The 15,034-nt window shown below is 57.7% G+C and overlaps 1 protein-coding gene and 2 long non-coding RNA genes across 5 annotated transcripts in view; 1 reads left to right on the top strand and 2 right to left on the bottom strand.

The window, feature by feature from the left end:
• Positions 1–1,724: 1,724 nt before the first annotated feature.
• Positions 1,725–12,419, bottom strand: LOC119870499. The gene is made up of 2 exons (XR_005356180.1): positions 12,022–12,419; positions 1,725–3,062 (listed from the first exon to the last, which is right to left on the bottom strand). It is a non-coding gene; the product is annotated as an uncharacterized LOC119870499 (long non-coding RNA).
• DHRS3 (dehydrogenase/reductase 3) overlaps positions 9,636–15,034 on the top strand; it is a 38,511-nt gene continuing 33,112 nt past the window's right edge. Inside the window, exon 1 of one of the 3 annotated variants that reach the window (XM_038531963.1) lies at positions 9,636–9,659. Coding sequence is in view for 1 of the 3 variants with exons in the window: in XM_038531962.1 (XP_038387890.1) it covers positions 12,469–12,663 (195 nt within the window). In the remaining 2 variants the exon portion in view is untranslated. Of the gene's footprint in view, positions 9,660–10,604; positions 10,718–11,992; positions 12,664–15,034 lie in introns of those variants that run through there. The other 2 variants (XM_038531964.1, XM_038531962.1) reach the window with 2 other exon arrangements.
• Positions 13,119–14,166, bottom strand: LOC119871139. Its single transcript, XR_005356179.1, has 3 exons — positions 13,715–14,166; positions 13,483–13,556; positions 13,119–13,211 (listed from the first exon to the last, which is right to left on the bottom strand). It is a non-coding gene; the product is annotated as an uncharacterized LOC119871139 (long non-coding RNA).

Here is a 15,034-nt window from a genome sequence, read left to right on the forward strand (position 1 = left end):
ATCCTTCTCACTAGAATTAGGGACTTTAAAGCCGAGAAAGCTATAGGAACAAACCATGGTGGTTTTTTTTTTTTTTTTTTTTCCCTAATTTAGGGCCTTGGCCTAAATTTGCTTAGAATTCCTTGCTAATTAAAGCTCCCAAACACCTGTTTTCTTTATCCTGTCAATTCCTCACCAAGTTATCGTCTCTTTGTCTAAAATGTATAAGAACAGCCTGCCTTGGTCATTGGGTCTCAATTTCATTATGGGCCTCTATGCACGTGTAACAAAATTTGATTTTCTCTCCTGTTAATCTGTCTCATATCAGTTTAATTCCTAAAGCAGCTAGAAGAACCCAAGAGTAATAAGGAGATTCCTTCCTCCCCTGCACCACCTTCTCCCTACAGCCTCACATGGTCTCTCCCCAGGATGCTTATATCCCTGGGGTCTCCTTGTGTGTCCAAATTTCCTCATTTTATAACACAAGTCAGACTGGATTAGGACCACCCTCACTGCCTCATTTTAAAGGTCCCATCTCCAAATATAATTGTGTTGCATGGTACTGGAATTAGGGCTCCAATATATGAGTTTAGGGGAAACACAGTTCAGCCCATAGCAAACTGTGCTTTTCCAAAATGTCAAGGTCGTGAAAGTCAAAGAAAGGTAGAAGAGCAGAGTGTAGGAGCAAAAGAGGCATGACAACTAAGTTCCACGTGTTCCCTTGGCGGGGATCCCAGGCTAGAAAAAAAAATATTTTTTTCTTTTGTTATAAAGGATTTTAGTGACACAGTTGGAAAAATCTGAATAAGGCCTGTAGATTATTACATGACAGCCTTGTATCAATATCAACTTCTTGATTTTGAAAAAAAAAAAAAAACACTATAGGGGCATGTAGGTGACTCAGTTGGTTAAGCCTCGGCCTTTGGCTCAGGTCATGATCTCAAGGTCCTGGGGGTCAGCCCTGCACTGCTTCTCCCTTTCCCTCTTGCCCCTCCTCCCCACTCATGCTCTCTCTCTCTCAAATAAATAAAATATTTCTTAAAAATACTGTAGTTATGTGGTAGAAGTTCTTATTTTTAAAAACTGTACACGAAGTGTTTGGGACTATCGGGTAATTGGGCCTGTGACATAATTTCAGGAAAAAAAAGTACAAAGAGATGATGGATGGATGGATGGATGGATGGATGGATGGATGTAAGCAACTATAAAACATTAACACATGAGTGAAGAGTACACAGGAATTCTTAGTCCTGTTTTTAACAACTTTAATGTAAGTCTTTTCAGACCTACAGTTCACAAACTTTCAAGCCCTGAGCTGTGAAAACCTAAACAGTGGGTACCCACGCAGGGGCAGTATGTTGGGGGAAGGACAGGAGAGGAAGGACACCTCTCCAGCATCAGGGGGCCCAGCCGGGTAAATAATAGGACCCTCATTTTCAACCTGAGGACGTGGAGGCACAGAGGGCTTAACAACCCAGCCTGGAGTCACTCGAGCTCTGTGAGGGCAGCGCCCACTGCCAGGAGCCGCTCCCGGGCAGCGCAGCCTCCCTCACCTGCAGCAGCAGCCTTGGAGAAGGGCCAGTCCCCACAGGGAGGCAGTGGGGACGGGGGGCGGGGGGTGGGTCACGGCTGGATTTCCAAACCTGTGGTTTTCCCTGTGTCCCAAACCTCAGGATTAGCCTCAGCCCCTTCCAGTCCTGCAGACGTTCGGCGCACAAGTAAGACGAAATAAAGAGCCAACGTGATCCGAACAAAGTGTTTTTATAAACTCATGGAAAAAGCCCTTATCAGAAAAGGTTTAGGCGGGAGGCGGGCGTGGGGGGTTGTGACAGATGCCTGGTCACTTCTGCAGGCTCCTGGCAAGCAGTGATCATTAGCAGATTTTGTTCTGGGTAGGCTCAGTGTCAGCTGCACATTATGGGATTTTATGGGATTTACACACAGAACTTTCCTACAAAGCAAGGTATTATAGGACGGATTAGGCAGTTCCAAGAGGCAAAGGCTCTGGCTCCCCGTCTTATTTGTTAGCAGATTTTTTTGAAGAGGCCCATGGTCAGGGGCTCCGTGGCCTCACACCAGAACTCCCGTATCCTGCTGGCTCTAAAACGATATACTTGTACATAACGATCATCGGGTGGATTTTTCTTAACAGAAGCCCATTATAGACCGTTAGGAATATGTAGAAAGACCTAAAAAGGAGATGAAAACCACACGCGCCTACTATCATCCAGAGGCAGCCACTGTTGATGTCTTGATGTGCTCCTCTCTTGTTTCTGTGTGTGTGTGCACATGTGTGTGCGCGCGTGTGTGTGCACGCCGAGAGAGACAGGGAAAGACACAGGTCCAGAGCCAGGAGAGAGAGAAACAGAATATAAAACCGAGTTAAATTTGAATTCCATACCTGCCACTCACTGGCTCCATGACTTGACCAAGCTGCTTGACCTTCCTTTCCATAGACTTAAACGAGAAATACGGATCCTTCTCCAAAGGAGCCATTTTGATGAAAAGGGATTAAATTCAATGAAAGTGAGGCATTTAGAATACTGCCCGCCCGGCACACGGTAAATCCCGACCAAATGGTGACTAAATAAATACGAATATGTACTTTCAGCTTTTTCTTTCCAAACATGGGATCATGCTGGTGAGATAAATGTGTATCCTCACACTTTGAGGGTTTTACTGCCCTAACTGTGGGAAAACGGACTTCTCTTCCCAGGGAGATTAAAAATAAAAAAGTATAAAATTCCCAATTATGCCCTGCTCCTTAGGCGAACTGTAACACGTAGTATATTGTCAATATTGAGCGTCTGATTTGCGGGGGAGGGTGTCATTCTTTTCCTTCAAAACTGACGTCCCAGCATAAGCTCAACAAACACCTGACTGAGGCTTCAGAGTCACAAAGTCCAGAAGATCAGATTTTTCCATGTGCTTTAGCGACACCACCCAAAACTGCACAACTTGGACTAGTTGCTCCCCGTATGTGGGCTTCAGCTTCTTCATTTGTTGAATGGGGACAGAGCCCCAGCAGCCAGTGGCCGTGATGGTTCAGGAAGATAATCCACACGAAGCACAGGACCTGGCGTCTAATAGGTGCTCAGGAAAATGTAAAATAATAATGATTATTATTAATTTTCCTATATTTAAGACACATAATCTTATCATGAATATACATGCTTCAATTTGTCTATTTCTCTACTCGTATTTTATTTTATTTTACTTTATTTTTTTCTAAGATTTTATTTGTTTATTCGTGAAAGACACAGAGAGAGAGAGAGAGAGAGGCGGAGACACAGGCAGAGGGAGAAACAGGCTCTGTGTGGGGAGCCCGATGTGGGACTCGATCCCAGGACCCCGGGGTCACGCCCTGAGCTGAAGGCAGACATTCAACCACTGAGCCACCCAGGCGTCCCCCATCTACTCGTATTTTACAAATTGGTTAGGGCAACATGCAAAAAGACACTGAAGTAATTGCCCAAACAGGGGCTTTTCGAGGAATAGAACCAGAGCTGGTAGGAGGGAGCCCGGCGTCCCCGCCCGCTGAGCGACAGCAGGCCAGGTGCCACAAAGGAAACAGGAGTCTGGAATACCTGGGATGCACATGCAGAGCCAAGGGGACCGGGAGACTGGGCTCTCTTGGTCATCATAATAAACAGCACTCTCATAATAGATGGCAGAGATGCCATAAATCTTAGGGGAGGCCCCTAAGATGAGCGGCAACAAAGGGGAGGCCCTGGGATGGCAAGTCAGGCCCCGAGAGGCCTACCTCCTGCTTGAGAACTTACAAGTGGCAACATTTGGGGATCTCAGGGTCCCCATATGTTAGAACTAAATGAGATATTGCATTTGAGCATCTACAGATAGCACCCGGGGGGCGGTGAGCATTCAATAAATGTTCACTAGTTGTGGGGCCTTAAATCCACCCTAGACTCTCACGTCTTACTGCTTTTTTTTTTTTTTTAACTTCTCAATACATTCAGTGTCCCTAGTGATTTTCCACCTCTTAGAGCGGACGTCAATGCGGGCCAGGCCCTGCGATCCATTTCCAGAAAAAGGGCAAGAAAACAGAGCCTGCTCTTCGGAGGTTCGCACTTCGTGTATTTCTTAGGTCTTTTTTTTTTTTTTTTTTTTTTTTTTTTTATTTCTTAGGTCTTGATGGTGGTCGTGGTCGTCTAGGGCAGAAACGGGCAAACGACGGTCCACAAGGCAAGCCCGGCCCAAGCCGTTTTGTGTAAGGCCTGCAGGTCGAAGAATGGTTCTTAGGTTTTTTTGAGTGTTTGGAAAGTAATCAAGGCAAGAATGATATTTCGCCATCTGTGAATTCTATGAAATTCACATTTCCGTGTCCATAAATAAAGTTTTGTTGGCGCACATCCACGGTCATTCGAGAAGGCTCATCTTTAGGGCTTTACGTGTCGTCTGTTCACATAATGTCTGTCGCTACCACAGCAGAGTCCACTTGTTGCAGCAGAGGCCGTCTCTACCGGAAAGGGCTGCGGCCTCCTGGCCCAGGGTAAGGGTGGGGCACCTCTGTGGCCCCAGCTCCAGGCCCGTCCTAGTGCCAGGGAAGGCTTCGTGCACCCTGCCGCTCAGATAGCCCCTCCTTACCCCCCATGGTGACCCTGTCACCCAGGCTCTCCCTCTGCCCACCCCACCCCTGAGAGTGAGGTCCTTAAGGACGTGTTGCCAGGACAAAGGAAAAGAACACCCACTGAGCATCTTCTCTCTGCCGGGTACCAAGCCCCCCAAAGACGTCCTCTCCGTAGGTGGTCACAGTTCCATGCTGGGGACGGGAACACAGAGGCTCAGAAAGGCAAACGGCCCGCCCCGCTCACACAGTGACTAAGCAGGCAGGGCTCGGATCCGAGGTCAGGATCATGCCAACCCCAGGGCCACCCTCCCACCAGTACTCTGCGCCCTGATTTAGGATTGTGGGACCCACCCGGAGGCAGGCGGCAGGTGACAGCCACTGGGTGCCCTCCTGGCCTCCACCCAGGATTTCTCGGGTTCACCCCCACCCCAGCCGCCCCGCCAGCCCATCTGTGTTCCTGCCACGTCTCCGGCCTCGGCGGTGGCCCGCGTTCCCACCCAGCCCCGGCAGCCAGAGGGAAACCCAGTGGCCCCAGCACCCACGTCCACTCACACGGAGCCCAAGGAACCCCCTGGGGAAACCTGCCAGCACCAGCAGACCCCGGCCAGAGAGGAAGGACGGGCAGGTGTCGTTCCGTGGGAACACTCCCCTGGCCAAGGGGGCTGTTTTCCATGCACAAGAGAAGCCCTTCTATCTGCTTTGGGTTTGGGGTTTTGGTTTTATGTACGCACCCAGTCCTCCCAAGGGGAAGGGGCCCACCTGGTAGATGCTCTATGGGGGCGGTGGTTACTGGGTTTCTGAAGTCTCCAGCCTTGGCAGACCAAGCATCCCCTCCCCACGGGGGTTTTCCTCTGTCCCAAGCCCGTTTCCCCCTCTGTCCCCCCCTGCCCACCCCATCTTCTGCGGCTCCTCGGGCGCCAACCCTGCAGGGTACCAGCCCTCCAGGCTGCCCACCCTGAGCTCCAGGAACCGGCCTCCGCTGCACCTCGAGGTTCTCCAAATCCTGCCTCTCCCTCCCCACCGCCAGCTTGTCCCGCTCAGGGCAAAGTCACCCCCGGTCACACGAGGCTGTGCATGTGTGTGCGTGTGCCCACGCGTGTCAGCCCCCAAGTGATCACCGTTAAAATCCTGCTCAACCGCAGGGCCCCTCGGAGGAGGGAAGGCACCTCCCGGGAGGTCCCCGAGCTGGTGTTCACGGCAGCAGAGCCTCCGTGTCGCTGCCCAGCCGCCTCTGGCCCGACACCTGCAGCCTCCCCACGCGGCCTCCCCCTGGCTCTGGTCCCCGCAGCCACCGCCGGTCCCTGCAGGTCCTCAGGACCCCGCCCCAGGAGCATCTCACCTCTGCTACTGTCACAATGGACATGAAACCCCCAGTTTTCCTCTTGGCCCTCAGAACCCAACCTCACCCCTCTCGAGCTTCGATGTGCATGTAAAGCACCTGGGGGTCACATTCTAGAAACTTCAGGAGGCCAGGGCGGGGCTTGGGCAATGCTGACACCGCTGGTCCAAGGCCACACTGAGCCGCAGACCCCAGGGGAGCTAGCCCCACCCCCCTCCCCCCTCCTCCCCATCCGCCCCTTCTGGCTCCTCCCGCACACCCAGCACAGTCCTGCCTGGGGACTCCCAGTTCCTCCCCTGTGCTCCCTCACCCGGATTTCTGTGGTCTCGCTTCCCCTCCATTCAGGTCTCTGCCCCATGGTCGCCTCAGAGGGGCCTTCCCGGGCCACCTCCTCAGGCAGCTGTTCAACCACCGCCATCACTCAGCCCCTGCCCGCCCTCATCCCTCTGTCCCCCCCCCTGCCCGTCTCCTTCCTGGTGCTCTTCGCCTCCCGACCAGGCGGTGATGCCCACCCCGGACCTTGCTATCCTCGCTGCTGTCTCTCCAACATCTAGAACGGGGCTTGGCACATAGTAACTGCTCAATAAACAGCTGGTGGATGAATGAATGAATGAATGAATATCATTTGCAAACTTCCCCTACCTCCGCTCCTAAGGCTTGGCATTAGTGACTCAGTTTGGGGATGGGGGACAGCAGGCCCCACGTCATGGCAAAGCGCGCACCTTAACAAGGATGGATTCCGACACGGTGACAGCAAAGCATCCAGCCCCTGGGGGCCCAGGGCCACTGCGGGGGTCGCACGGCCACCCCGGCCGTCCAGCCTCTACCCTGAGAAGCTCCCCGACACTGTGACTGTCAGATGTGGGACGGGTCACAGCGCAGTGTGAGTGTGCTGGGAGCGAGGACACTGGGGGCAAGCGAGGGGACCCCGGGCCAGCGCTGGCAGAGGCGAGGACGCCGGGGACCCAGGGAACAGCCAGGAGGAGTTTCCTGGGGGAAAAACAAAAACAAAAAACAAAAAAGAATAGGAGCTAAAGGAAAGATCACAAGACAAATAGGAGTTTCCTTGGCCCGCAGGGAAGGGTCCCAGGGCGTGTGTGGCGGGGGGTGCGGGTGGACGGCCGGGGAAGCGTCCCCTGGAGAGCTGCTCCAGAAGCCCTGCTCCAGGGCGGGCGGGATCCCCGCAAACCCTGAGCCTGTGGGGCCCCCCTGGCTCCTCAGCAGGGATGGAGGGGCCTGATAGGCAGGGGCCACCCGGCCACACACACAAGAGCACTCGCTACGCCCCTGGCCGGGGATCTTGTCGTGTCGCATCCTGATCCACTCTTTGCAGCTGAGGGCACCTGGAGAGGAGGGGCTGGGAGCGGGGACGTGATCCGGGGCTGCCGGGCTCTGCTGGCTCTGCTGGCCTCGGCGTCAGGGGCAGCCAGATGGGGGACCCCCCGCGGCGGGGGTCGGGAGAGCGGACCAGACCAAGCACCCCCGAGTGAGGCCCCCAGCCTGTCCTCCCCAAGCGCAGGGAACGGGAGGGCTTGCCCAGGGGCGGCCAGCAAGGGAACCTTCCAGCAGGCGCCGCAGACAGGCAGCCCGGGCAGTTCTCAGACGCTGGGTGCCCAGCAACCCCCTGCCCGGCCTCTGTGCACCCCCGTCCCGTATGCAGCCTGGAATCTGTATTTTCACAAGCGCCCCAGGTGATCCTACGCGGTCTCCGCGGGGATAAAGGAGACAGACCAGGGCTCAGGTCCCATCTCCATCTCAGCCGGGTGGTCTTGGGTGACTTTCTTAACTTCTCTGAGCTTCATAAATAAAAGGCAAGGTTTGATGCCCGTTTGTCTTTCCAGTCTCAGCCAAGATGGTGATAAGCAACATGCCATGAACGTTCGTGGGCTTGGCACTGGGGCCGAAATAGTAGGTAAAGACTAGGGGACCCAGAGGGGGACGGAGACAGTTACAGGCCGGTGGCCTATCCAAGGCCTGCTAGTCTCAGGGGAGGCTCTCCTGGGGGCCCCCCCTAACCCTGGCGCCCCCCCCACCCCCCCTCCGGCTCCGGGCTGGAAGGCAGCTCCAGAACTGCCCTGCTGGGTCCTCGCACCTCCCAGGCCCGCCCCGCGCCAGGAGAGCTGAGTCATGGAAAAAGTTAGTTCTCCAGGCTACAGCTCACCCCCACTCCATCAAACCCACAAAGGCTCCTTTCACGGGTTTTTTTTTTGGTTGGGGGGAGGGGGTGCGGCTGGCTGTGGGGCCCTCTCCCTGCACTGGGATGTGAAATTTCAAACTTGGGCCTGGAGTTAAGTCCCCCACCCCTTGCCCCCAAGGAAGCTTAGGGAGGAGAGGTAGCGAGAGCAAAAGACAGGACGATGGGAGGCAGGAGGGGCATCCTGTCCCATGCGGTTCCCACTAAAGCCAAGCCACTGGGACCCTCTGGACACCCTGCAGCGCAGAGCCCCCTCAACCTCGTCTTTTTGGGACCTGTCTGTGGGGGGTCCACCCAGGAGGCGGCAAACAGCACCCCTCTGGGCAGCTGATGAAGCAGTCTGAAGCCCACAGGGATGGCAGGCCCACAAAACCCACATCCTGAAGGTAAACCGAGTAGGAAAAAGGTGTCTGCTTCCCAGCCAGAAGCCATCCCCACCCCTTTCAGGGCTGCCTGACTTATTCCTTTTTATTCTGCTTCCCCCCCAAAGCTGCTGGCTGGGAGAGGGAGGGGCCCCCCCTTGTGGCCTCCCGTGAGTCACCTGGATATGCTGTGCCTCTGTTTCCTTCTGCGTTAAATGGGTGTGATGGTCCCACCTCTGCAGGCAGTGTCATTTCCTTTATTTATTCTTTAAAGATTTTAATTTATTCATTAGACAGAGAAAAGGAGAAACAGAGAGCGCACAAGCAGGATGAGTGACAGGGGGAGGGAGAGGGAGAGGCAGTCTCCCCTTGGAGCGGGGAGTCCGACGTGGGGCAAAACCCCAGAACCCGGCTCAGGACCTGAGCTGAAGGCAGACGTGCAACCACCCACCCAGCCTGCCAGGTGCCCCTCTTTTATTTTTATTTTTTTAAGATTTTATTTATTTATTTGAGAGAGAGAGAGAGAGAAAGAGAACACAAGCACGAGGGGAGGGATAGAGGCAGAGGGAGAGGCAGGCTCCCTCCCTGAGCAGGGAGCCCGACTGGGGACTCGATCCCCGAACCCCGAGATCATAACCTGAGCCAAAGGCAGACACTTACCCGACTGAGCCCCCCAGGCGCCCCCCAGGCGCCCCTAGCCGTCTCATTTCTTAAATCAGAATAATGTGTAACACTACCCTGAAGGCCCGCTGCCTGCTCTGCAACCCAAAGACACACGCAGGGGACACGTAAGCAGGACCCACGGGTCCCCCAGCGGCTCTGGCGTCAGCACGGGGCGGGTAGCAGGTTGGGCACCAGGGGACACAGGCAAACGTGCCACTGTGCTTACGAGGGGCTTAATGCATGTGCCGAGGTGGGGCTAGATGACCTTCTCGGCCCGGGAGGCTTGGGGTGTTGCCCCCACGCGGGAGAAAGGTCTGGAAGGGAAAGGAGAGCTGGTGAGCGAGCAGGGACCGACGAGGCAGCGGCGGGGGCGGCCTGGAGGCGCAGTGTCCCGGGCAGGCCACTAGGCGGCTCCGAGGATAACAGATGACAGATGACAACAGGCTGCGGGCGTTCCCGCTCCAGGCTCCCCGGCTCCGGAGCAGGCCCGCGGACACCAGGCGCGGCTGGGACCAAGGGGCCGGGCTCTCTCAGGTTGGGGTTCTTCTCCATTTTTAGAGGACTCCAAGGTGGGAGGGGACAGGCACTTTGACAGAGTCCTGCCTTTAGCCAGGGCCTGGGGGTGAGGATGGCATCGGCCTGCCCTCTGGTCCGCGTCTGGGGGGCTGAATGGAGACAGGAGGGAGCCCCCGTCCGACCTCTCTCCTGCGAGCAAGCGGGGTGCGGTGGGAGGGGAAATCGGGTCCGTCTTTGAATCCCTCCTTCCTGTCGCTTCTGGCTGCGGCACCAGGGAAATGGAGATAGGAATGTCCCCACTGCAAGGTCAGTGGGAGGCTTTGGATGTCAGAACCTAAGCCGTCCACGAAGGAGGACCGTCCTCCAACCCCGCCCTGCCGGTGGCTCTCCAGATGCTGCGTCTCCCAACTCACCCGGAAGGGAGCCTCACCTGCAGAGCTCCTCCCCAGAGCTAGAGGCTTTGTGGCCCGGGTAATCCCCAGCCCCCCCTCAGCCCCAAGTCAGCTTCTCTGAAAGCCACGCTCTCCCCCTGATCCTCAGCAGAACTACCAGGTGGGGCCCCGAAGCGCCTGGTCCCCGCGCCCTGCGCCCCGGTCTCCGGGCCCACCCAGCCCCGCTGAATCAGACCGCCTGGGGGTGAGGCCCGAGCAAGCCTGGCGCGGGGGGCGGGGGGCGGGGGGGGGGGGGGTAACTGCTGCCCCAGATCACAGAGGAGTTCCCTGCCCACCCTCCTCCTCCCTCCTCCTCCTGGCCCGGATGGTCGGGGGCAGTGGGAGGCAAGTCCCATCAGCACTTTAAACCGAGGCTGCTTTTTTGTGACTCACCTCCCAGACTTCCTGCAACAGGCATCTCTAAATAGCAGGGTCCCACCCTCTGGCACAGCAGACGTTCTCCCCGGGGGGGGGGGGGGGGGGGGGGGGCGGGGAGGGCGGGAGGTGGCAAGGTGGGTGCCAGGCTAGGGCAGCCCAAGGGGGACCCAAGGACAGAAGACGCGCGGCCTGCGCAGCTCAGGGGGCGCCCTGGTAGGACATCCTGTTTACAGGCTTTTGTTATTAAAGGAATTGCTGTCAATCAAGGTAATTCTAACCCTAGATGAGCAATAAATATGCTCCCAGCTAATCTTATGGGGATTTTATTGGCACCTTGGGGGCAGAGGTTCCTTTACCCTGCTCACCCCCGCCTCTCAATGCAAAACCCTGCTCCCCAGCTGATGCCCCCACCTCCCTCTCCGACCCTCCCCAGCCACGAGACTAAGAAGTGAAGACAGAAGGCGTCCGGGCACCGGGCGAGGGCGGCTTCCCGGGGCTACCTGGAGGCAGGGGGTGGCCAGAGAGCCTGACATAACCCCGGGTCGACCTGGCGGGATCAAGGCGGGCCTGCCCCCGGCCCCCCGGCCCCCCGGGCCCCCGGCCCCCGAGGAATGGCTCCGGGAGGGAGCCGGTCTGCAGGAGTCGGTCCCAGCGTGCTCCAGGGGCCCGGCCGGCAAGTCCCGGCGCGCGGAGACAGGGCAGCGGCCCGGCCGAGCGCCAGCCGCGGCGCCCCGTGTGCGCGCCCGGGAGCGCGCGTCGCGCACTGCGCAGGGGGAGGGGAGGCCGCGGCCGCCGCTCGCGGGCGCGGTAGTGAAGCCTCCCAACAACTTTAACTGTCAATCAGACTTAATGGGGTATTAAAAAATGGGGGGGCGGGCGGGGGGGTGGAAAGGGCAGCCCTCCCGCTCCGCGCCGCTGCGGCCCGGGGCGCGAATGAATAAGGCGGCGCTGCCGAGGGCGCCCGAGCCACACGCGCGGCGCACCCGGGCCCTCTCCAAGTTGGAAAGGACAAAAAGAAGGCAATAAATGCTAACGAGGCCGGGAAAGGGCGCCGGATCGAGCGGCCAGCCCCGGGGCTCCGCCGGCAGCGGGAGGCCGAGAGCCGGAGGCACCGCGAGCGCGCGCGGGGGCGAGGCGCGCGCGGAGGGAAACTGACACCCGGACCCCCCGCTCCTCGCGCGCGCTGCCGGCCCCGGGTCGCGGTCGGGCAATTTGCAGAATAGCAATGGGTCGGGAGACCTCCGCGGGCTGAAACTGGGAGCTCCGCGCACGCCCCCCGCCCACCAGCACCAGCACCACCAGCACCACCAGCACCAGCACCACTTTTTCTCTATTTTTTTTCCTGGAGAAGGGGGGGGGGCGCGCTACAATTTGGAACCTTTTTTTTTTTTTTCTTTTTTTCTTTCTTTCTTTTTTTTTTTTTTTTTCCAATCTTGCACTTTGAAACCTCGGGACTGTAGCAGGGTGCGCGCGTGCGGTTGGTGCCTCCCCCCCCCGCCCCCCCCACCCCCCCACCCCCACCCCCACCCCCGCCGCTGCCTAAACTCCTCTGCGAGCCTGTAAACATTTACCTGCGAATTCCCCAGCCCCGGCGGCTGCTGGGGCAAGAGGCTTCTTGTTAGAACTTTCCACCTCCGGCTTCCCCTCCAGCCCTCTCTGGCTGTCCCGACCTCCGCAGACGCTTTTGCTCCTCCCGAGCAGAATTTATCCTTGTTTTGTTTTGTTTTGTTTTTCTTCTTTTTTTTTTTCTTTTTTTTTTTTTAACCCTCACCCCCTGTGTTTTGCATTTGGGGAGGGGAGGAAGAGGTGGTTTCCAAGAGTGACCAAGGTGGGACGCCTCTCCGACCCTTAATTTGGGTTATTTATTATTATTGTTTGCGGTGTTTTCTTTTTTTCTTTTTTTTTTTTTTTTTTTTGATTGCTGTGTTGCTGGTCCGGGGAGTTCCGCCGCGCCCCCTCCCCTGCGCCCTCACCCCCACCCCTCCCCGCCCCCCCGGCCCGGCTCCGCGGCGCGGAGGATGGTGTGGAAATGGCTGGGCGCGTTGGTGGGGTTCCCTCTGCAGATCATCTACCTGGTGGCCAAAGCCGCCGTGGGGCTGGTGCTGCCCGCCAAGCTGCGGGACCTGTCACGGGAGAACGTGCTCATCACCGGCGGCGGGAGAGGCATCGGGCGCCAGCTCGCCCGCGAGTTCGCAGAACGCGGCGCCAGGAAGGTACGGGCCCCGCGCGGCGTGGGGAGGGCGCGCAGGTCGGGGGGCGCGCGGGCCGGGGACGCCCACCTGCAGCCGCGCCGGGACCCGCGCCCCCGAGCTCGGCACTGTCACCTTGCAAAGGTCCCGGGCTCCCAACTGTCTTCCTTGGGCAGGTCCGGAGCTGCTCCGCTCCCGTGGCATCGGCGCCCCTCCGCCCACCCCCATGCACACCCCGAAACCGAGGACGCCCTCCCATTACCCCCGCACTCCGCCCGCCCCCCTCCCTCCCCGAGGAAGGTGCTGCGTGTCCCCCGGCGCCCTCCCCTCGGTGCCGCCACCCCGGGGAGTGCAGGGTGTGTGCGCTCCTGGGTAGAGCTGGGAGCCGCCTGCTTGCTGGCTCCGGGTTTTCCTTGGCAACCCGCTTCCCAGCCCCAACCCGGGCGGCTGCAGCTCCCCAGGCAGCGAGCCGGGGGGATACTTGCTTCGGGTCTGAAAGGGGGGAGAAGAGGTCTCGCTCGCCTGTGCAGCCGGGCCTGACAAGCACTCCCACGCCCAGGTGTTTGGAAAATCTAGAAAGAGGGGGACAGTAGCTGACACAGAGTCCTTGTTCTCACCTTCAACCCTGCCCCCTCCCCTCCCCCAGATGCAGCCCCAGAGGGGTTCCCTCCCCATTAAATGAGGAGGTGGCACTGCGCGGGGAGGGCCCCCTCGCCCAAGGGCTGCCCTTCGCTCTGGGGCGGTTGCAGCATCTCTTCCTCTGGTTTTCCCAGACCTGGTGCCTGCGAGTGGGGAGGGTGAGCCGGCTGTCACCCAACTCTGACCCAAGCCAGGCTGACTCACCCAGTGACTAGAGCAAAGGAGAGAGAGAGAGAGAGAGGTTGGAGGCTGGCAGGCGGGACTGTCTCCAGCCGGCCCTGCGAGGAGGAAGAGCAAAAACAGGGAATTAGTTTGAAACTTCAACTGTGGAAGAACGAGGGGGTTGGGGGGGTGAAAGGGCCAGCAGAGCCAGCTGATCTGACACGGAGCCACATACCTAGGGGATTAAGTAAATATGTACTGTAGAAAACCAAACCTGCATGTAATTCCAGGTTGCTTTTGTTTTGTTAAATACTGCCCTGAGATTTACAATTCCTCCGGGGTGGCTCCGGCTGGGACTGAACTTTGGAGTCCGAACTATCAGCCAGAGCCGATGGCTCCTTAACTCTTCCCCTGCCGGGCGGCGTGGGGGAGGGGCAGCCTGCGGCCGAGCGGGCGGCGGTTGGCTGTCCCCGGCTCCCGCTTCTCCTTGGGTGGTTTGGACAGCTGCTTGACCTTGCAGTTGGAAGGGTAGTTCGGAAGTGTTTTTAACCCTTGGACACACCGAAAAAGGAGAAGTGAGAGTTGTTTCATTTTCCTGGGGTGAGGCCCGTCGGAGGGTTCCCCAGAGCCCTGGGTTGGGGGGAGCAGGATGGCACACGGAGGTGTCCTTGTGGGGGTATGTGGGGTGTGGGACGCTCGGTGTGATTGTCATTCCTTAGCTGTCTGCATCCCGCAGAAACTTTCTTCGGACTCTTCCAGCTGGCCCAAGTCCTGGTCTCTTTTACTGCTTTTGTAACTGGCTGCAGTAGGCTTGCGAAGAACTCTTTTAGTCAATCTGGAAAAACTTGACTGACTATAAACAATCCTAAATTAAAGAAGTATATGGCATTGGCGGCGGCGGCGGGGGCGGTGGGGGGGGGGTGTTGGTGACTCGTAAAACAGTGCAGAGTGGCACCCTGCAAGTTCATGCACCGGGGGACCGTGTCCCACCTTACTAGGAATGGACATCCTCTTCCAGGGAATAAACTCAGGGCCGGTTAGAAATATGTCTTAAATTGGTATCCGGCCACCGGGAACGGGATCCATGGGGGCCTGTGAAACTTGCAGTGCCATTCATGCTGGGGTTAGTCATCAGCCCTCAGGATGAACCAGAGTGCTCCCTCTAACTCGTAACTGTCTGACCAATTACTAAAGCTACTTTTTAATGAGCCCTCCACTTGCTGCCATGGTGGGGAATTTGGAATCTGTCTGAGTCCATCTGGGGCCAGTGAGAAGGCCCCGGGACAATCCCGAGCCAGGAGAGTTTGGGGGCCCACTGGGCTTGGGACAGAGGGCCGGGTGTTGTGGTGGGGACTTTCCAGGAGCCCACTGAGTGGGTTGTGGGTTTCGGGGTGGTCCTGGAGCCACTGCAGAGAGCCAGGGAGGGTGGCACCAGCCACAGCCTGATTCACAGATGACTGACTGTCCTTCCCTTCACCTCGGCGGAAGGAGAGGCTGCAACTGACAGCCCTTCCAACCTGGATTTGGGGCGGATTGGATCTGGAGGGGGAAGGTCCCCAAAAGGGAAAGAAGGAAGGAAGACCATAGCCTCTGC

The sequence above is a fragment of the Canis lupus genome, chromosome 2, assembly GCF_011100685.1.
Source record: "Canis lupus familiaris isolate Mischka breed German Shepherd chromosome 2, alternate assembly UU_Cfam_GSD_1.0, whole genome shotgun sequence".
Taxonomy (NCBI): domain Eukaryota; kingdom Metazoa; phylum Chordata; class Mammalia; order Carnivora; family Canidae; genus Canis; species Canis lupus.